At 45.5% G+C, this 22,229-nt stretch overlaps 1 protein-coding gene across 4 annotated transcripts in view; it reads right to left on the reverse strand.

Moving 5' to 3' along the window:
- The window catches only part of TBC1D14 (TBC1 domain family member 14), a 94,417-nt gene that overhangs the window by 32,131 nt on the left and 40,057 nt on the right, over positions 1-22,229 (reverse strand). For all 4 annotated transcript variants that reach the window (XM_044296067.1, XM_044296076.1, XM_044296082.1 and 1 more), the window contains one exon: positions 12,681-12,801. In XM_044296067.1, coding sequence (XP_044152002.1) covers positions 12,681-12,801 — 121 coding nt within the window. The remainder of the gene's footprint in view (positions 1-12,680; positions 12,802-22,229) is intronic.

The raw sequence follows: 22,229 nt of genomic DNA on the forward strand, positions 1-22,229 counted from the left end.
TCCGCCTGGCGGCGTCTCCGCCGCCTTGGGGGCTCATCATCATCGCTAGATGATGAGGAGGATGCGGATGACAACAGGAATGTGGGGTCATCCTCATCCTCACTGGGACTCTCGGATTCGGAGGCAAGCTGGGCGTATGCCTCCTCGGCCGAGAACGTCCGGCGGGCCATAGGGGAGTGTGTGTCTGCGTGTATATGTGCGTGTGTGTAACTCTTTATTTTGTGTGCGTGTGTGTGGGGGCACGGGTGTTCACGAACTCACCCTAAAACTAAAAAAATAAAAAAATAAACTGACTAAAAAAAAGGCCAAAAAATGTGGAAAAAAAATTTCAAAACCGCTGATCAACCGTCCGAAGTTGATCAGCGGTGGGGTGTGCGATGCGCTAACAGTGGCCGGACACTAAGAGTGCCGGCCACAGTCAGCGTACACAAAAAAAAAAAAAAATCCTGCACCCCAAAAAAGTGGGGGGGGGGGGGGGGCAGGTGGCAGCACCCCTGGGGGGTCTAGGGTCACACAGCTGTGCTGTGGACCCCAGACACCCTAACTAGGGTGATGCAATGAAAAGTGAAAAAAACTAACTTTCCCTTTTTTTCCCTGCCTAACCCAAACTTTCCCTAGCTGTCCCTATGTACCTGATGGGGGGTGCTGGTGGCAGAGATCGGGTCCTGGGGGCACAGATCGGGTGCAGGCAGCGGCAGCAGACACGTGCAGGCAGCTCCTCTCTCCTCCGGCTCCGGAACACAAAAGGAGGAGGAGAGGAGCGCCTGCCTCTTTTGAATCTGCCGCCGGACCGCCCACTGACCAATCAGAAAGCGATCCTGAGTGGTGATGTCACCATCACCACTCAGGATCGCTGGATGGTGATTGGTGGAGTGAAATCACACCACCATCACCATCCTGTTCCGGGTTATCGGGTCTTCAGAGACCCGAATAACCCGGAAACGCAGAAAACCGCAGGTCTGAATTGACCTGCGGTTTTCTGCGATCGCCGACATGGGGGGGTCACAGGACCCCCCGGCGCATTTGCCCCAGGTGCCTGCTCAATGATTTGAGCAGGCACCGGGTTCCGATCACCGCCCGCCGAGCGGCGGTGATCGGAACCATTCATGACGTACCGGTACGTCATGTGTCCTTAAGTACCAGGACATCATGACGTACCGGTACGTCATGTGTCCTTAAGAGGTTAAGGATGTTTCATCCACCACATTACTGTTTCCATACGTTCTTGCATCTGGGCGACGTATTCAACGACACTTTTCTATATGGTGTGGGTTGTTGCTCCCACGCCTCTTTGGCTATATCCAACAGACCCCATAGATGTCTGCCATATAGTAGCTCAAAGAGCAAGAACACAGTAGAGGGCTGGGGCACTTCTTGCCCTGCGAACATAAGATAGGGCAGAAGGAGGTCCCAGTCCTTCCCATCCTTAGACACTACTCGTTTTAACATAGTTTTTAACGTTTGATTAACCCTTTCTACTAGGCTGTCAGTTTGCGGGTGATAGACTGATGTCCATATCTGTTTGATATTCAGCAACTTAGAGCTCCCACATTACCTTGGACATAAAAGGAGTACCCTGGTCAGTCAGAACCTCTTTGGGTATCCCCACTCGGGAAAACATCTCCATTAACTCTTTTGCTATTAGTTTGGCCAATGTATGTCGCAGCGGCACCGCCTCCGGGAACCGAGTGGCGTAGTCCAGGCTAACCAAGATGTGTTGGTGCCCCCTAGCAGACTTCGCTACTGGGCCTACGAGATCCATAGCAATTCTCTCAAATGGTACCTTGATAATCGGGGCGGGCACTAAGGAACTGCGGAACTGGTGCTGGGGGCTAGTGGTTTGGCAGGTCGGGAAAGACTTACAAAAGTCATCCACCTCTCTAAAGACACTGGGCCAGTAAAACCGTTTTAGTATCCGGTCCTGTGTCTTCTGCAGTCCCAGATGACCCCCGAGAACATGTTGGTGGGCTAACTCTAACACGAGTTTTCGATATGCCCCGGGCATCACCAATTGTTCAACAGGTTCACCCCGCAGCTGGTTTACCCAATATAGCATATTCTGGTGGACCACAAAACGGGGAAACATCGACTCGACCCCAGGTTGTTGGGGTACACCATCAAGTATTACATAGTGGAGATTTGTGGTGACTGCCACTTCGTGGGTCCACCTGCCGGCCACCGTGGTTAAAGACACCAGTGCAGTGGGGTAGTCTTTCAAGTCTCCATGAATGCACATCACCCCAACTTTTTGGCCAGTATACTCAGCGGACCGCACCAGGGTAGCCCTTACCAGGGTCACCAAGCTCCCCGAGTCCAGCAGCGCCTCCGCTTGAGTGTCTCCCACTTCCATCTGGCACAAGTGGTCTAGAGCCTCCCGGGTACCTGTGGCACACAGTTTCCTAGCATATAGCGATTGTCGGTAACCACAATCATTGGCTCATACCGGTGGGGAGTTCTGGAGTTTGCCTGCCCTCCTCCCAAAATAACCCCCCTTGAGATTCTTGGTGGCCTCATAGCGTTCCACCAGGTCCACCGTTTCCAGGAGATAGCTGGCTGATCCAGTGTTGAAGAGGGGGTGGCAGCGTCCTCCAGAATATGTCTGCCAATAGTCTATCCAGCATAGCTGTGGGACTCAGCACATCAGGCTGTAGCCACTTTTGCAAAAGGTGGAGCAAGTCATAATACTGGGGTCTCACGGGCTCAGCCAGCTTAAACCCCCATTGATGTACCCCCTGGGCCCAGACCAACACATTCTCCCCCAGTCTTGCCAAAATCTCACCCTTTACCTTCAGGTAGTCAGCCGCTTGATCATCCGGCAAGTCAAAATACACCCGCTGGGATTCTGATGCCAGGAAAGGAGCGACGACCCCAGCCCACTGGTCTCGGGGCAGCTTTTCCCTGGTGGCCACTTTCTCATACATCGCCAGGTAGGTTTCGATGTTGTCTGCGGGGGTCATCTTGGGGATCGCTGCATGGACTGCTTTCCGGGCATTGTGGACGCTTGGTGTTGCTCCTCCTGTCTGCAAAGCCATCACATGTTGTAGCAGCAACTAGTTGGTCTCTTGCTGCTGCTGCTCATTAGCCTCCTGTTGGTGCAGGTTGGTCTCTCACTGCTGCAAATTAGCCTCCATGAGGGCCTTCACAACAGCCTTCATTTTGTCGTGGGGCACGGGTTGAAATACAGCTGGTTTGATGTATTGTACGACATACAACAGTGCCCAAAAATGCAAACCCCAAAATATATTGGCGTTCACGCCAGCCTCACTGCGCTTGCCCACATTCTCCACCAATTGTGGGGATTCGCTCTGGTAGTTAGGACTAGCGGATGCAGTATAGAGGCAAAGTACACAGTTCTTGAATCAAACAGCAGTGTTTATTCACACATTGGCGTATAACAAAATGCAGATAAGGTGCATCACAAAACACAGGTGGCTTGGTGTTTGTTCACACACACAAGGAAAGTCCATAAACAATAAAAAAAGGTGTTAATTCACACCCTGTTAGCCGTTCAGCCTAATCAAGTCCATAGGCAGCCTGTTCGCCTTTAGAGGGGCCCGAGTCCTCCAGCCCAGCTCAAACCTCAAATCCCAGCACAGCCCTCAGTTCACAGCACACAGACTCCTGAGCTCCACTGTCAGAGGGAGGTAAATTGACACACCTGGCAGTGCTGGCTGGTTTTTATGCCTGGCAAAACCCAGCCTGGAACATGGGGAGTAGTCACCCACCTAGCACTTTGACTACTCCCAGTAAGAGCTGTCCCGAATCAGCTACAAAGGCCATGCTAATCTTTAGGTGTCAATTAGCAATAGCTGCGGCTGACACATAAAATACCCGGCTCTTACTTCACCGAGGCCAGGAACCTCGGTGACACATGCCTTCCATCCACGATGATTCCAGGTACCTTCTTACAGTACCTATTACACTGGCTGACCTGTGACATGTATGCTTGGCAGCTGAAGGCATCTGTGTTGGTCCCATGTTCATACAGTATGTGTCCACATTGCTGAGAAAAACTATGTTTTACTACATGCAACATACGACTACAATGGCAGTTACAGAGAGAGCTGAGGCTCTAGGTGTAATGGCAACACCCCCGTTGCTCCTAAAGACTCATTTGCGTATAGTAAAACATCATTGTGGGCACATATGAACATGGGACCAACACAGATGTCTTCAGCTGCCAAGGGCACATGCAACAGGGCATCCAGTGCCATAGGTACAAATCTGCTGACAGATGCCCTTTAAATGTAAAGCTTTTATTGTTTGTAGGAGACCCAGGAATATCCAAAAACTATAATGAAGAATCACTCCATTCAAGCTCATGCCCACGAGTGCAAGCGCTCAGTGCCCATGCTGCGGACCGCAAATAGCAGTCTGCAATACACGGGCACTGGTGGTGTGCACACCATTTGCAGATGTGGCCCACCAACTTGAATGGGTCCACGATCCACAGTATACGGCAAAAGATAGAACAAGTTCTAGCTTTTTGCGGTGCGGAGGCAGAGACTAGAAAGCTCACAGAAGTGCTTCATAGTGCTTTCGATCCGTACCTCCACTCCGCAAAAGATAGGTGAATTCCAATCTTCAGTCATATGTTGCTGATCGTGGACCCACTTTTCAAGTCAATGGGTCTGCATCTGCACCATGGAGTGCACACGGCCAGTGCCCATATAGGACCCACCACTTATGGTCCGCAATACGGGCCCTGAGCGCTTATGCTTGTGGACATGAGCCCTGACATATTTCCTTCTCTGTTTGACATTCATGGAAAATCTGTCCATTTTTCACCAGTGAAGAATCTTTGTTTGGTCCGTGTGCCCTAAGTGTGTCATACGTATTCCATGGACACTATTCAGATGGAAATTCATTTTCACAGAACCTCCTACCAATGGTCCGTGAAAAAACAAGGACAGAAAACATATGCCATCAGTGTTGCATCAATGGGCATGTTGGCTCACATCACAAACTGAAGCGGTGCATGTCTCCGTGATGTTTCTACTGACCTGATGTTTGAACACATTAAAAATAAAATGGGCACGTGTGCTGACCGTGGAAAATGCGGATAGCGCAAATCTAAAATGGGAGGTTCACATAGTTGTTAGAGGAGGTTTTGATGCAGATTTTCCTGCAGGTTTTTCAGCCAAAGCCAGAAGTGGATCCAGCTAAAAGGAGAATCTTTAACACGAGCGATAAAGATTGTGTCAGGATCTGTTCAGGATAACGTCTCACGCACACGACCGCAAAAGATGTGGACAGCACTCCATGTGCTGTCCGCATCTGTTCACCACCACCACCACCACCCCCACCACCACCACCACCCCCCCCCCTGCAAAAATAAAAATAAAAAAATAGAACATGTCCCATTCTTGTCCGTTTTGCAGACAAGAATACGCGTTTCTATTATGGGAGGCCCGTTCAGTTCCGCAAATTGTCGAATGCCTACGGGCGGAGTCTGTGTTTTGCGGATCCATAATTTGCACACCGCAAAACAAGGCAGGATGAGGCCTAAAATTGATGGTTTTGCAGGCAAGTTCAATCAGTTTTTTCTGCAATTGTTTTCAATATGTGCATTTTTTTTTCCTTCCGGATGGTATCCAGATTGCATGCGTCAGGGTCAGGAATCAGGATTCAATCCAGATGCTGTATATTCGCTACACGTATCGCATCCAGACTGAAAACTCACTAGTGTGAAAGAGGCCCAAGTCCTTCCTTTATAAGTCTGATTCCTTTCAAATCCACTTTTGGCTTTGGTTGAAAAACCGGCTGTGAACCTACCCTTAAAAACAAATTACTATTCCAAGAACTAAGGAAACATAAAACGTCTATACACTTACCTATTTATAATTTATGCCCGACAACCGGCTGTCAATCACAGCGAAGGGGCAGGGAAGGGGGCGCAGTTACCTTGGCTTCAAGCAAAGAGGCCGCTGCCCCCTTGACTTCAAGCCCGACTGGAAAATAGCGCGTACAGGGGGTAAAAACGTTTTTCATACTTCTGCCTCATCAGAATGCAGCAAGAAAATCATCATTCGAAACTCACTGCCAGGTACTTAAAAGGTACTGCTGGCGGTTTTGGATGGGTTCTGCCGCTGACAGGTTCCCTTTAAATTAATACTCCACGGATTAGTGGTAGATTCTGAAAGAATCCTTGATGCACAGACCAGGTTTTTCAGGGCAGGTTTCGCAATGGTAAATGGGTCTTTTGGAACACACCCTGCCTCTTTTTTGGGTCCTTCCTTTTCTCACTGTTTGAGGGACTTCACCAGGGAAATGTTGCCCTGGTACAACTCGGGCATCATAACTTGCAGAAGTACTGGGACCCTCCATTGCTTGGTTTGGAAGAATTAGGGCCTTTATCACCACCATTTGAAATTGTAGGAATGTTCTTGTCTGGCCTCTAGATCTAAATAGCACGTACGCATTGTACAGCGCCATCTGTACAACGTGCACGGCCAGCTTTTTGTACCACACTTTTGTAGGGCTTCAGAACTTGATCGAAAAGACAGAATGCAGTCTAGTTTGGAGACAGTGGTAGTGGTACCACGTACAGGGGCAGGTACTGGTGTTACTGTGAATGGTGGTCAGCAAAAGGACATCCCTCTTGTCCATGTACTTAACCACCAACATGTTCTCATTGAGGAGAGCACGGCTGTCTCCTTTTCTTAGTGGTTGCCCTACCAGGAATCTAGGGAGGCCTCTCAGATTTTTCCGTATGGTGCCGCAAGCCACAGTACCTCTGGAACAATGGTAGACTTGTGTAGTAATTATCCACGTAAAGATGGTAACCCTTATCCAGGAGTGGGTGCAGCAAGTCCCACACTATCTTCCCACTAACTCCTAGGATAGGGGGGGGGGGCATTTTGGGGGTTCAATCCGAGTGTCCCTCCCTTCATAAACCCAGAACTTGAGTGTACCCAGAGCTACTCTCTCAGACTTTATACAGTTCTACGCCATACCTTGCCCGCTTGCTGGGCAGGTACTGGCAGAATCTTACCCTCCCTTTGAAAAGTAATAGGGATTCGTCTATGCAGACATTTTGTTCTGGGGTCTACACTTCTAAAAACTTTGCGCTGAAGTGGTGAAGAACAGGCCTAATTTTGAACAGACTGTCAAATGCGGGGTCATTCTGGGGTGGGCACTGTACATTATCGTTGTTAAAAAAAGTAAGTATTGATTGGAATCTATTACGGGCCATGGTATTACTGTAAATTAGATTGCGACATCCGCACTCCAATACTGATTAATCTTAGTTTTTTTTTTTTTATAACGCCCATATGCAGCAAGAGACCTCAAAAGGTCATCATCTCTGCTGCATTTACTGGTGTCTAGCGTATGGTGTTGTGGGGTTCTGGGAAATAAATTGCTGGGCATATTCATTTGTTTGGGCTACCATCAAATTTATAAAATCTTCAGAGAAAAAAAAATTATAATTCTGTGCACAATCTTTATTCCCGAGTTGCCCACAAACTCAGGAATTTGGGGCTGATAATCCTCAGGGGGTGGGTCCATGTGGGCTCACTCTGGGGGCTGCCTCCGCTGCTACCCTGGGGCGCCTTCTAGAGGGTCCCTCATCAGTGGATCATGATGATGAGGGGGTAGAGGAGTAGAGGAAAGTGGCATCCTCTTCTTCCTCACTGGCAGACTCCGTATCCGAGGCAAGCATGGCGTATGCCTCTTCAGCTGAGTATATGCGTTGGGATAGACGGGCCATTTTTATTTTATTGGTGTGTGACGTGTGAAATGTGTAAAAAAAAAAAAAAAAAAAAGGATTTTCTATACAGAAAAGGGGGGAAGGGACAGGGTGGTTTATGGATCTGGTACTGCTGCAAATGATTTTTAAAAAAAATCCCCCAAAAAATATAAATAAAATCAGAGCAGCAATTAGAGGTTGTTGTTCTTTCAGCAGATAAAGATCAAATAGCAGTGGTGGTGCACCATAAGTCCCAGCAAGCCAACAAGCAGCACAGAGGGAAAAAAAACATCCGGAGCTGCGATTGGCCGGTCTGCCCGTAGGAAAGATGGCTGCCTGCCATGCAGAGCAGCCATGGTATCCTGGTCACCGCTGGGCAATCTGACCCACTTTCCAGTGCTGTACATGTACGGCGCTGGTATCCTACGGGTTAAACAAGGCTTGAGCATATTCCCCTGATTAGTCCTCCAGCAGAAACTAAATTTCTGCCACTGAACAGTGAGAATTCCTGGAAATGTCAGCTCATTAACGAGTACACGACATGGAAAGAGGACACTGATCGCACGAGGCTTGGCTTCCATCAATAGACCAGCTTTAATAAAGCAAAGCCATCACTCCTGCCTCCTCATCTCTCGCACTTAACCAGGCCTGCAACTTCTAAAGGTCTATTTTTATGCCTCTCATCTAAGACTCCTTTAGTTTATTCTTGCTGATGCTTTGGCTTCCTCAAATGTTGCCTGTGCATTAAATTATTAACCCGCTGTAAGAGGTAATGGGCGATACATCGGAATTACAAATGGCAAAAAGGTCAAAGACTTAAAGGGGTTGTCCAGGAGAAGAAAAAAACATGGCTGCGTTCTAACACAAACAGCACCGCATCTGTCCACAGGATGCGTGTGGTATTGCAGTTCCTTTCGCCTCAATGGAACTAAGCTGCAATGCCATATACAACCTGTACACTGGAGTGGCGCTGTTCCTGTGCAACCTCTAAATGTTCCATTACGACAGGTCTCGTGGTGGTTTAATGGATCGACAATTATAGAAGATCAGGCACTGCTGTCCTAAGGCAGAGTATTTATAGAGTAATTATAGCCATGCACAGTCAATACGCCTCAGGAAGACTCTGTCAACACCTTATTTCGGAGGTATAGCAGATACCGATAAGTGTTTCCATATTTTCCAGGCCAAAACAGAAAATGTCCAAGCCAAGACTTCTCTTTCTTGGAAAAAGAGTTAAATCAGATATTTCCAGCAGGGGTATAGCTATAAGGGGTGCAGAACAGTGGCATCCAGCCTCGGGTGCTTGAGGAGGCACAAAGGCTCCTCAGCCTCATAAGAAGCCACCAGTATTATAAATGGCACGTGGTAGGGTTGCGGGTGTTTCTATTACAGATATTGCATTGGGATACAGGAGCTTAGAATTACACTACAAGGTTCTGCACGATTGGGAACCCATGTTTTGATGGCCGGGCACTGGTCAAGTGAATGTAGAGGTCATATCACACAGGCAGGGTGCTAAACCTGGAGCACCCTTGACAGATTTTTTTATTTTATTAATTTTTGCACCCTTCCCAGCCATCCCAATTGTGCAGAACCTTACAATATACCTGAAATCAAAAAAGGAATACATTTTAAGCTCCTGGATCCCAAAGCAATATCTGTAATAGACCCCTATTCTCCACCACCACACACAACCCCTAGCCTTTATGCTCAAGAACCTAAAAGAACATTTCTGCCAGAAATGGAAAATCTGGTAATTCAGCAAAGTTTGGTAATTGTGTTGTCCTGCAGCCACCACTAGAGGGAGCATAGGAGCTTACTGCATACTAGGGCGGCACGATATGGGAATTTTGTGCGATTGCGATTAGGGCCCTAAAAATTGCGATAACGGTATGCAATGCGATATTTTAAAGGGAATTGTGCTAGAGGTCTATTTGCTTGGATTTTCAAGGCAAAAGCACACACAAATTACTGATAATGCAGAAATGTAGTTATGCTTAACTCAAGAACTGAAATGCACAGTGTTTTTCAAAATAAAACATCTTTTACTAAATTAAATAACATATTTGCATTACTGCAAAAGTACAAAATACAAAACTTGCCATTTTCTTAATAGCACTGCACAGAACAGATAAATAAAATAGAACAAATAAAAGAACATTTGTTCATTAAAATAACGACTTGCCTCCAGCCCCTCCTCCCTCCCCATACTGTAACTGATGTATTGGGGGGCGGTTGTCTTCTAAAGCGAAAAATATGGTAAAATAATTGCAGCATTTTTGGGTCGGCCAATTGGCGATTGCGATATGGCGATTAATTGCGATTGCTTTGGCGATATATTGTGCAGGCCTACTGCATACTATTTTATTATTGAGTTTCATGTATACCAGTATGCAGAGAGTTCCCCCTAGTGGTGGCTGCAGGTAACCAGACTGTTTATCTCTATGGTGACATTGAGCCCCATGTCAGAAAAGCAGAACTACAACAACTATGTTCTATTATAGATATTGCATAGGGATTCAGGAGCTTAAAATTACTCCTCTGATTTCAGGTACATTTATAGAGGTTCTCCGAGGCTGGGATTGGGAACCCATGTTTGGATGGCTCAGCAGCAATCAGGTGCATGTAGAAGGTATATCACACTTCCATGGAAGAAGTGGCTGAGAATGAAGCTTGGTGAAGGACCCAGAGCATATAAACATTTTTTTTCCCCCCTTTTTTTGCACCCCTTTATGCTCAAGCAGAACATTGCCCTGCTAAATGAACATTTTTACCAAATCTGAAAATTCAGCCTCAAAGTTTAGTAATGGTGTTGTCCTGCAGCCCCCACTAGAGGGAGCATAGAAGCTTACTGCATACTCTTATCAGCTCCCCCTAGTGGTGGCTGCAGGTAACCAGACTGTTTACATCTATAGGGTATTGAGCTCTATTTCAGAAAACCAGAACTACAAATACACCTAAAATAAATATTAAGAAATTAAATTTGGAACAAAAATTTGAAATATTAAAAGAAAAAAAAAAATCATGGACATGCAGGTCTTCTACTGACTTGTATGCACAGCGCAGATTACATTTACTTCATATGGAAGTCAAATAGTTCATACAGTATTAGCAAACAACAGTGTGTATACAATATTAGACATGCAAATCTCATGTATACAATGCACTGTGTCCTTTAGGGCAGCTGTGTTGTCGCCCTAACCTTTCATGTTACAGAAGGTCCTCGGGTTATGACGTATGCAGGTGCTGAACAAGAATGTGACATCCTGGAACACCTTCACACAGACAAGATGAGGTGGCACCCAAATATAAGGCATTAGCTTTAGGCAAACTGCATCAGCATGATGGGCGGTGCGTCTAAAGAGAACGCTGCTTTTATGAACACTTCAACCATCCAGCCGCATACAGATTATGGTATTCATTCGACATCACGGTCAAAACTGCATGGAGATCTTGAAAATAGTAGCAAGGAGCTGCTGAGCACCTGAGAAAAGGGGTCGTCTTATTTAGAAAACCCATTTTCGAATTTTCAGCACCCAAAGTGGACAGTAACTACAAAGTGTCTCCCTAGGAGGAACCATCACGTCTGTACATTATATAGGAAAGCCCATTGATTTTAATATGAACTGTGTAATGATTGCAAGGGAACAGAACACTTGCTGGGTCACCTCACCGATCACAGCTGATCACTGCAGGTTCCAGCAGTAGTAAATCCCACGATCAGGTTATCTGCTCGGGACCATACTAACAAAAAATGATTTTGCAAATAAGAAGAAGACCATCACTGTGCAAAAAACAAACAAAAAAAAACAAAACGTGCAAGTAAAACACCTCTGTGCAAAAAAGACTACCACAATGCAAAAACCACTGTGGGGAAAAAAGAAGGCAACCACTGAAAGTCTGTCCGTGTTGCATCCGTGAAGCTGTCCATGAAGGATCTGCGCGTCTGGTTTTTCCTGTCCGTGTTGCAATCCGTGTTTCACTGACACTGAACAGCTGAAAAATAATTTTCAAAGCATCTCTTCTTAATGATCCGTGAAACACGGATGGCATCTGTCGTTTTCACGGACCCATAGACTATATTGGACGTGATGAATCAGAACGTGCATCCGTGCTAAAAACACGGACCATGCTAAAACACTGATGTCTGAATACACACATTAAAACGAATGGGGACGTGTGCTGTCCATGGAGGACGCGGACAGCACACGTCCGTGGCACACCGACGTGTGAATGAGGCTTAAAACTGATTTTAAGTTGGAGAAATTCTCTGGAAGAAAATCTCCCATGTGTGAATGCCTCCTAAACAGGGCTACAGCTGGGCAAAAACACCCAGAGAACAATTGCCATCATCTTTCAGATCATCCGCTTTCCAAAAATGTGAAAAGCTTCCCCCGCACTTAAGATTATCATTCCAATCCCTGGGTGTATACCGATGTCTTAAGGCGTGCCTACCCTGGGCCTGTACCGTTCTAATAATAAATGCACTGCATTCCACTTTCCTCCAAGACACAAACTCCGCAGCCCTTACAGCAATAGGGATGAGACTTTCTTGCTGCCGAATCTCATTAGTAAGACGTTTTCATGGAGATCATCATTACATTCCTAATTAGTCTAATGACCCGGCAGCTCTAATGAAGACGAGCGCTGGGATGTTCTGTATTTGTCCAGTATGTGTAACAGTTCTGCAAGTGGTGTTAAAAGGACAGTCCATCTAAATACTGAAGGCGGGTTTACACTGCCCCACTGCATCATCTTATGATTTTTCATGTACTGGTCTAATAAAATAAAAAAAATAAAAAATGTAATGATAATAATAATAAATAATATAAAAAATATATACATCTACAAAAACAGTGGACATACCCTTTTGAGGGAATGTGAAATCGCCTAGGACATGTTCAGGTATTCTTGGCTTCCTCATATTTTTACAAGACCAAAAGGCGGCATAACAGGAAATGCAATTAAAATCTTAATGGTAGATAAATACCTTTGGTACTTTCCCTGAATAGCTAGGAGGAATTTCACGAGGAGGGACTTTTCCAAATAATTTCCACCCGATTTCATTCTGTTTTTCCACTTGGACGCTCTTCCTCCGTGCAAAAATGCCTCTATAAGACAAGAAACGTTTTGGTCAGGAAGGAAATCTAGCAAAAGGTTTTCATACAGTACCCTATATAAATCCAGGGCAAAGTACTGTATTACTTTAAGAGTATTCACATCGACATGTATGCATCATGTCAGACATTTAGGCCTCGTGCCTACAGGAGTATTAAATCTCTACACATCTTCTGACTCCTAATAGGGGAAAATAATCCATAATCCAGCACAGTATGGAACATCATATGGCGGCACATACTGTGCCTATGACTACATGGCACAGAGTTGTAGGGATCCTAAGCACCTGTGCACACATGGCCCTTTGTTAGGGTGCATTCACATGACCATATCCGTTTTGCAGTTTCACAGTTCAGACAATAACCCGTCTGCAGGTCTTATGTGTTTGTGGTGGCACAGGTAACCAGCCTTAAAACTTAACTTTTAATATCTATCTACAATAGCTACAAACCCTCCAACACAAACCACAAAACAGTAAAACAAGAAAACAATATGGAAGATATCATTAGGTTGATACTTAGCTTTGGGGCCAGGAATGGCAGAGATTGGGCCTAATATATAGCTATGGGCTCTCTTACTATAGCTGACCCTCTCGCTATTTATGCCCTGCCTAAAAACGGAATGGGAACCTCCTGAATGCCCATAGATGGCCCTGAGTCGGGATGTCCCCGGTAGCTATTGTATGCTAACCTATTATTGTAATAGCTAACGACTAATATCTAGTATCACTATCCCTTTATTTCATAGATATTATGATGCCATCTAAGTTGATGACACCATTGTCCCGACGCGTTTCACCCTTACTGTACTCAGGTTTTTTAGGGGACCAAATTGTTTTTTGAAACAGGGGTATAAATAGTGACACTGATAAATATTTGTCTACTTGCGTATCACGGATGAGGGCGTTTATACCCGATATTTCCATGTAGTAGCAGCCACCTGGTTATGGTTGGCTTTATGAGTAATAACATGCAGAAAGATGTGTCTGTATTGCCGTGTGTAGTACTGACTAATTGCCGGGGTCCAGTAATCAGAAGGACATAATAGTACTTCAGTGGTGTCTCCGCAGCCATGGCTCTGTAATGTTGCAGACGCAGGGAGGCCATCGGACGCCGCACGCCGACAGAAAACACAGCTTTAAAGACAGCAGTGTCACTGGTTCAGCTTTATAAAAATGGCGCTTGTTCTATACCCCATATTTTCAATGTATTTACCCCAAATAGCCTGCATAAATACACTGATAAACCCCCCCATACTTTTCTAAATCTCCTGCTTCTCTTCAGTACATGATAATCATGCCTGTCTGCAACCACCACTAGGGGGAGCACCATGTATATGAATTTATGCTACCACTGAAATCAATGGCAGCTGTAAAATTATGTATATCAGGGAGCCCTCTCTCTCTCTCATCATCTGGCCCCGTAGCAGTCGTGTGGTCTATCTCTACAATAAGGACGCCACAGGTCTCGACTAATGTCCCTTTTTTTTTACATATTTATATAAATAAAATACAATTTAGGCAAAATTCCCCTTTAAGATTATTTCAGTGTTAATAGCATTAGCTATATGGGTCACTTTCTTACGTGCACGATCAACAGAGACCTTGGGAAACTGTCATCCAATATGGATCAGAGCACATTTCTGTAATCCAGCACTTTACATACGTATGGATTGCCTAGAATGTCCTTTGTTTTTGACAGGAAACTAGTATTTCAGGAGTGGTGAACAGCCGGGGACAGACAGCACAGCAGCGACCGGGTCATACGCAATGGAAAATCACCAAAAGACTGTCCCAGTTATGGTACAATGCGCATTGTGTTCCGGGTCCCTACAATTTTAGATCTATATCTACTTATACCCTGAACACAACAGAGAACAAAAAACATATCCAACTGCGAGACTATTACGTAAAAGAATGGTTGTCCTACCTGCCCACCAGCTGTCCATGTACAGGGTCTTTCGGGACTTGAGGGCCGTACATTGTATAGTGGCTGTGCATTCATTACAATGGGGCTGAGCTGCGCCTAGGCCATGTGACCAGTGAACCTGGCCTAAACTAAGCTGAAAGAAGGTGGCAGCGCTACTGTATGCGCCAGTGCCTTCTCAAACAGCTGACCTATTCAGAGGAGTAGAAAAGTCTTGGAAAACCCCTTTAAATATCAATTACCTATCATTAGCATAGTTCATCGTGGGAATCCGACTCCATCAGCTTCTGGAAGGGGCAGTGCCACTCCGGCCTCTTTCTTGGCCTACCACATCATGTTCACTGATGACAAGGCCTTTGTGCAGCTCAGTCCTATTCAAACTAATGGGAGGGAACTGCCACTGATGGGTGGGGGTGCCGGCAGTCAGATCCCCACCCATCTGATACTGGTGAACCTTCCCAAGGATAGAGCGTAAGGATGGGAGGAATAGGTTCCCCTAGAACATAGATCACATTAAAGAATGGCTTCCACTCTGGAGGACTCTGCACAGCCATATATTATGAGGAACCATGTAATACCCAAATTTCCCCTGTGGGGGCACTGCAGGGTTCTGCTAAAGCTGGACACCTTCTGAAAGGCAATGACAAGAGGAAATACATCATTCTTTTGTCCAGATTGGAGTAGGGGGCCAATATAAATTCGCACCCCCCCCCCCCCTCACAACTCCGCCACGAGGCTTCCAAGACTACGTTGTGACTGCAACTCTGAATATTTGTAAGAGCTTTCTTATTCTATTAGGAAATCAACGCTGAGTATTTTTGTGTCTTCGGATAACCCCTTCAAGGGTGCATTTAGCATGTACAAATTTTGTCCGATTTCTGTCCAATCATACCAACTGTTGTGTATAAACGGCTTAGGTTAGCTCAGTGAGATCTCTCTCGTGTCAGAAAACGGATCTAAAGCCAGCCAAGTGCATGAGATCCAACTCCACCATAACCATGCAAGCTGAGGTCGGCCAAGCATGCACTTTCATTTTTCAAGGGGAGAGGGGAATACCACTCGTTGCCAGACCACTATGGCAGCTTCTCCCATGGGAACAAAGAATTAAGTGTTGAAATCCAACATGCCCAATCCCCCTTATCACACAATGCTTTGTATCCAACCACCCTTGGCTGTAGCCGCCAAGCCCACCTCTTTGGTTCCAATACTGCCCACCTACTACACATATGGATGTCACAATTCACATGCATGGTTTCTACATTGCACTCATGCACACTACACTGAGCCAGTGCTAGTCATCTTTAGTGACCACACCTACATTAGGAGGTGGAAACAGGCCAGAGCAGATCAGATGTAAGACGTCTACAAGGAGATGAAGTCACACGTAGTCATTACTTGGTTTAACACAGAGTACTAGAATAAAAGATTTATATGGCCCAAGAGTCATGAGGACGAGAGTCATTCACAGGAAAGTCCGGAAATTAAGAACACACCTGAGAAAATGATAAAAAATAGAAAGCATTCATAAATCACCTCTATGAAGGCTTACGTAACCGCTTCCTGACACAGGGCTCATCACACACCTAATAGCTGGTCATTAGAGAAGGGAGACAAGCCTGCACTTACGTCTGGTGTATCTCAGCTTTCACATAACAATGATCCTGCATCTAGTCAACAATCCGACCAGACCGGACCGTGGACTATTACAGCACATTGTTAAACACATGAGGATCACATCCAGAAGAGGTTGTAAGTCATCAAGAGGCACTTGTTAAAAGGGAAAAACCACTTTTCTACAAAATTCCACAGGTACAATTTACTTAAAAGTTCTTTGCAAATATTAAACTTTCGATTCGATTATAAGAGGCTTAATGGGGTTGTCTCACTTCAGCAAATGGCATTTGTAACATAGAGAAAGTTAATACGAGGCACTTACTTATGTAATGTTATTGTCCATATTGCCTCCTTTGCTGGCCTGATTCATTTTTTTCATCACATTATACACTGCTTGTTACCATTGGTTAAAACCACCCTGCAATCCATCAGCGGTGGTCGTGCTTGCACACTATAGACCTATAGTGTACAAGCACGGCCACCACTGCTGGATTGCAGGGTGGTCATAACCGATGTACGAACCGTCTATAATACTGCCTAATACTTAGCCAGTATAAACTAAGAACAGGTTAAAAATGCTCAGTGAATGGTAAACCTGGGCGAACTTCTGATTTTGAAGTTCGGCGTACAAGGTTTGGGTTATCTAAGAATTCAGTTATAGATTCCGCTACCACGCACAATTGTGGTGCCCATTGGTGCTTCTTAAAGGGTTTTTTCCAGGTATTTAATACTGATTACCTATCCTCAGGTAATTAATATCCGATCAGTACAGCGGATGTGTTTGGTATCGCAGCTCAGCCCCATTCAGTTCTATGGGACTGAGCAGCACCTAGGCCAGTGATGGCTAACCTCCGGCACTCCAGCTGTGGTGAAACTATGACTCCCAGCATGCTCCATTCATGTCTATGGAGTTCTGAGAACAGCCAAGCAAGCATACATCTTGGGAGTCGTAGTTTTTACCCAAGCTGGAGAGCCGGAGGTTAGCCTTTAGAGGCCTAGGTCATGTGACTGATGAATGAGACATCACGGGCCTGATAGACGCCGCAGCATTCACTGGAGTTTGGTGCTCTCTTGAATCTAGCCGATTGGTGGGTGGTCCAGGACTTGAACTCCCACTGAGAATAGATCATCAATATCAAAATCTCAGACAACCCCTTTAAGCCACATTCCTTTGTAAAACACTTAATAAATGCAGTGCAAAGCATGCGCACCAATTTTTGGTGCAAATTGTGTAGAATTATGGTGAATTTTCATTAGTAAAAGTCCTCCACAGAATACTATGGAGGAGATTTATCAAACTGTGTAAAGGATAACTGGCTTAGTTGCCCATAGCAACCAATCAGATTCCACCTTTTATTTTACAAAGGAGCTCAGAGGCATGAAAGGTGGAATCTGATTGGCTGCTATGGGCAACAAAGCCAGCTCTACTTTACACCAGTTTTGATAAATCCCCTATGTAATGAAGTGTCAAAGACGTTATTGGAGGCAGTGATCATATAATTGTCCGGTGCCCCCCCAGCTCAGCCGATGTCTAATATCACAACAGAGGGGCTGTACAGGTCCTTCTAAAAAAATTCGCATATTGTGATAAAGTTCATTATTTTCTGTAATGTACTGATAAACATTAGACTTTCATATATTTTAGATTCATTACACACCAACTGAAGTAGTTCAAGCCTTTTATTGTTTTAAATATTGATGATTTTGGCATACAGCTCATGAAAACCCAAATTTCCTATCTAAAAAAATTAGCATATTTCATCCGACCAATAAAAGAAAAGTGTTTTTAATACAAAAAAAGTCAACCTTCAAATAATTATGTTCAGTTATGCCCTCAATACTTGGTCGGGAATCCTTTTGCAGAAATGACTGCTTCAATGCGGCGTGGCATGGAGGCAATCAGCCTGTGGCACTGCTGAGGTGTTATGGAGGCCCAGGATGCTTCGATAGCGGCCTTAAGCTCATCCAGAGTGTTGGGTCTTGCGTCTCTCAACTTTCTCTTCCCAATATCCCACAGATTCTCTATGGGGTTCAGGTCAGGAGAGTTGGCAGGCCAATTGAGCACAGTAATACCATGGTCAGTAAACCATTTACCAGTGGTGTTGGCACTGTGAGCAGGTGCCAGGTCGTGCTGAAAAATGAAATCTTCATCTCCATAAAGCTTTTCAGCAGATGGAAGCATGAAGTGCTCCAAAATCTCCTGATAGCTAGCTGCATTGACCCTGCCCTTGATAAAACACAGTGGACCAACACCAGCAGCTGACATGGCACCCCAGACCATCACTGACTGTGGGTACTTGACACTGGACTTCAGGCATTTTGGCATTTCCCTCTCCCCAGTCTTCCTCCAGACTCTGGCACCTTGATTTCCGAATGACATGCAACAGTCCAGTGCTGCTTCTCTGTAGCCCAGGTCAGGCGCTTCTGCCGCTGTTTCTGGTTCAAAAGTGGCTTGACCTGGGGAATGCGGCACCTGTAGCCCATTTCCTGCACACGCCTGTACACGGTGGCTCTGGATGTTTCTACTCCAGACTCAGTCCACTGCTTCCGCAGGTCCCCCAAGGTCTGGAATCGGTCCTTCTCCACAATCTTCCTCAGGGTCTGGTCACCTCTTCTCGTTGTGCAACGTTTTCTGCCACACTTTTTCCTTCCCACAGACTTCCCACTGAGGTGCCTTGATACAGCACTCTGGGAACAGCCTATTCCTTCAGAAATTTCTTTCTGTGTCTTACGCTGGGTTCACACCTGAGCGTTCTGAAAGGAGCGCTCTGTATGCGCGATTGTACAGGCGTTTGCAATCGCGCATACAGAGACAAGCGAACGCCCATTGTCACGCGTTCCCGAAAGTCTATGTACTTCTTGGGGCGTCGAGTGTTTTACAGCGCGATCGTACGCGCTGTAAAACGCTCAGGTGTGAACCCAGCCTTACCCTCTTGCTTGAGGGTGTCAATGATGGCCTTCTGGACAGCAGTCTTACCCATGATTGCGGTTTTGAGTAATGAACCAGGCTGGGAGTTTTTAAAAGCCTCAGGAATCTTTTGCAGGTGTTTAGAGTTAATTAGCTGATTCAGATGATTAGGTTAATAGCTCGTTTAGAGAACCTTTTCATGATATGCTGGGTTTTCATGAGCTGTATGCCAAAATCATCAATATTAAAACAATAAAAGGCTTGAACTACTTCAGTTGGTGTGTAATGAATCTAAAATATAGGAAAGTCTAATGTTTATCAGTACATTACAGAAAATAATGAACTTTATCACAATATGCTAATTTTTTTAGAAGGACCTGTATACTCCCCCCAACCACAGGCTCCTACAGAAACCCCAATTAGGCTACTTTCACACTTGTGTTCGGTGTGGATCCGTCTGGTATCTGCACAGACTGATCCGCACCTATAATGCAAACGATGGTATCCGTTCAGAACGGATCCGTCTGCATAACAGCTTTTTCAGCTCTCAGTTTTCAAGATCGTGAAAACTCAGATCCGACAGTATATTCTAACACAGAAGGGGACACTTCAAATTAGAATATACTAAGAACTATGTACATGACTGCCCCCTGCTGCCTGGCACCACGCGATCTTTTACAGGGGGCTGTGATCTGCACAATTAACCCCTCAGGTGCTGCACTGATCAGGTGCTGCCAGGCAGCAGGGGCCAGACCCCCCCCCCCCCTCCCCAGGATAAGCATTGGTGGCCAGTGCGGCCCCCCCCCCCTCCCTACCCAGTATTAGCATTGGTGGCCTGTGCGGCCTCCCCTCCCTCCCCAGCATTAGCATTGGTGGCCAGTGCGGCCTCCCCTCCCTCCCCAGTATTAGCATTGGTGGCCAGTGCGGCCTCCCCTCCCTCCCCAGTATTAGCATTGGTGGCCAGTGCGGGCCTCCCCTCCCTCCCCAGTATTAGCATTGGTGGCCAGTGCGGGCCTCCCCAGTATTAGCATTACAGTGGGGAACTACAAAATAAATAAAATAAAAAATTATAAAGTGTCCTCCAGAGATTTTCTATGACATATCACGAAAAAATAAAAATTATAAAACGCTTATGCCAACCCAAACTAGTCGCCATAGCCACTTCGTTCACCCAAGCTTATACATATCGCATACCAAAACGTTGAAAACAAAATAGGGAATCCACTCAAATATTGTAATTAGTGCAAATTGTGGTGTAAAAAGTAAAGAACTATGGGTTAGATTTATCAAAACAGGTGTAAAATAGAACTGGCTTAGTTGCCCAAGCAACCAATCAGATTCCACATTTCATTTTTCACAGCTCCATTGAAAAATGAAAGGTGGAATCTGGTTGCTTTGGGCAACTAAGCCAGTTTTCCTTTATACCAGTTTGATAAACAAAAGTAAACTGATAAATTGGGAGATTTTGTTCACTTTACCTATGATAAAGCTATAAAAGAAAACAAAAAAAAAAAAAACAACAACATTAAAATGAAGAAATTATTAAAACACTGGACCGTTAAAACCACCACATCCACAAAAAGCCTCTAGTTCTTTAGGACCAAAACACTCAGGTCATTGATGGATTATAATTGAAATGTTCCCTTGACCGTGTTCCAATTTGTTTTAGTAAAAGTTGGGTGACAGATATGACCGATCGCCATTAAAGAAGGTTTTCATTTATCCTCCCAAGCCTCCCATCATCGCTGTACGCTCTGCCACAGACCAGATACAACACAAGTCTTGTGCTCGGATGTGCGTTTCATCACCAGTATTTTCACAATCACCTCCTCTACGTGGAAGCATGCTCTTTAGAAACCAAAAAGAAGAGTAAACACCAAATCTCAGGTCACCTACTCAAGTTCAGCAAAGAGCGAGTAATCTCCCAAGCCAAGTGCTCAAACAAGCCGTGTGTATGGAAACAGTCTGCGTTCAGGTATTACTCTTCTACTCACAGCCAGCTACAGCAGGTGTCAGCCACTGAGCGCAAGCAGGGCTTAAAGGGGAATTCCAAAATTTTTAAAAATTATCTTCTATTACAAAAAAAAAAAAAAAAAATTATAAAAAAAAAAAAAAAGAAAAAAAAAAATTGTACATGGATTTCCACCGCTCCCGTACCATCGCTCTCTGCTTGCTAGTTCAGGGCTGCAGCCAATCACCGCATGTAGTAAAAACAGATATCGACTTACCTGCTTCCCAGCGCTGGCTCCCCACTCCTTCTCCAGGCCTGCGATGCTCCTCTGGGCTCCAGCGATGTCAACATCCAGTTTAACATTGCCAGAGCCAATCACAGGCTGCGGCGGTGTCTGGATCCCCTTGCGACCATGCGTCATGATGCAAGGGTAGCCGGACACCACCGTGGCCATTGTTTGGCTGTAGCGATATCAAACCAGATGGATATAGCTGGAGCCCAGAGGAGCATTGCAGGCCTGGAGGAGAAGGAGCGGAGAGCCGGCACCGGGAAGAAGGTAAGTCATCTTCCCTTTGCAGGTGCGGCAGAATGGAGGGCGGAGGGTGCCCAAAACACCACCATTCTTGCACAACCCCTTTAAGAGTTTTTTTTTTTCTCATTAAAAGGGGTTGTGCCATGATAACTTATCTACTGTCCACATGATAAAGGCTGATCGCTGACCACTGCGACCACATTAATTAGGAGAACGGGAGTACCAAGGACGCATGCTACCAATTCACGCCAGGCCTGTCTGTTGTGGGTGGCAAAGGCCTGCACAATAATGAGGGGCCCATTTCGATCTTCACCAGTGTCGAACTGAGGTATCTAGGGCCCACCAGTAAAATACATTCTTGGGGTCCACTGTATAGCTGGATGCAAATATTACCCAACCCCAATTTGCTAATCCCTATAACTGTGGCAAATGCATTTTCTTCAGTAGTAGCCCACTGTCAGTACCTCATACCGTTTTGTCCTGTAGGCTCT

The sequence above is a fragment of the Bufo gargarizans genome, chromosome 1 (assembly GCF_014858855.1).
Source record: "Bufo gargarizans isolate SCDJY-AF-19 chromosome 1, ASM1485885v1, whole genome shotgun sequence".
Taxonomy (NCBI): domain Eukaryota; kingdom Metazoa; phylum Chordata; class Amphibia; order Anura; family Bufonidae; genus Bufo; species Bufo gargarizans.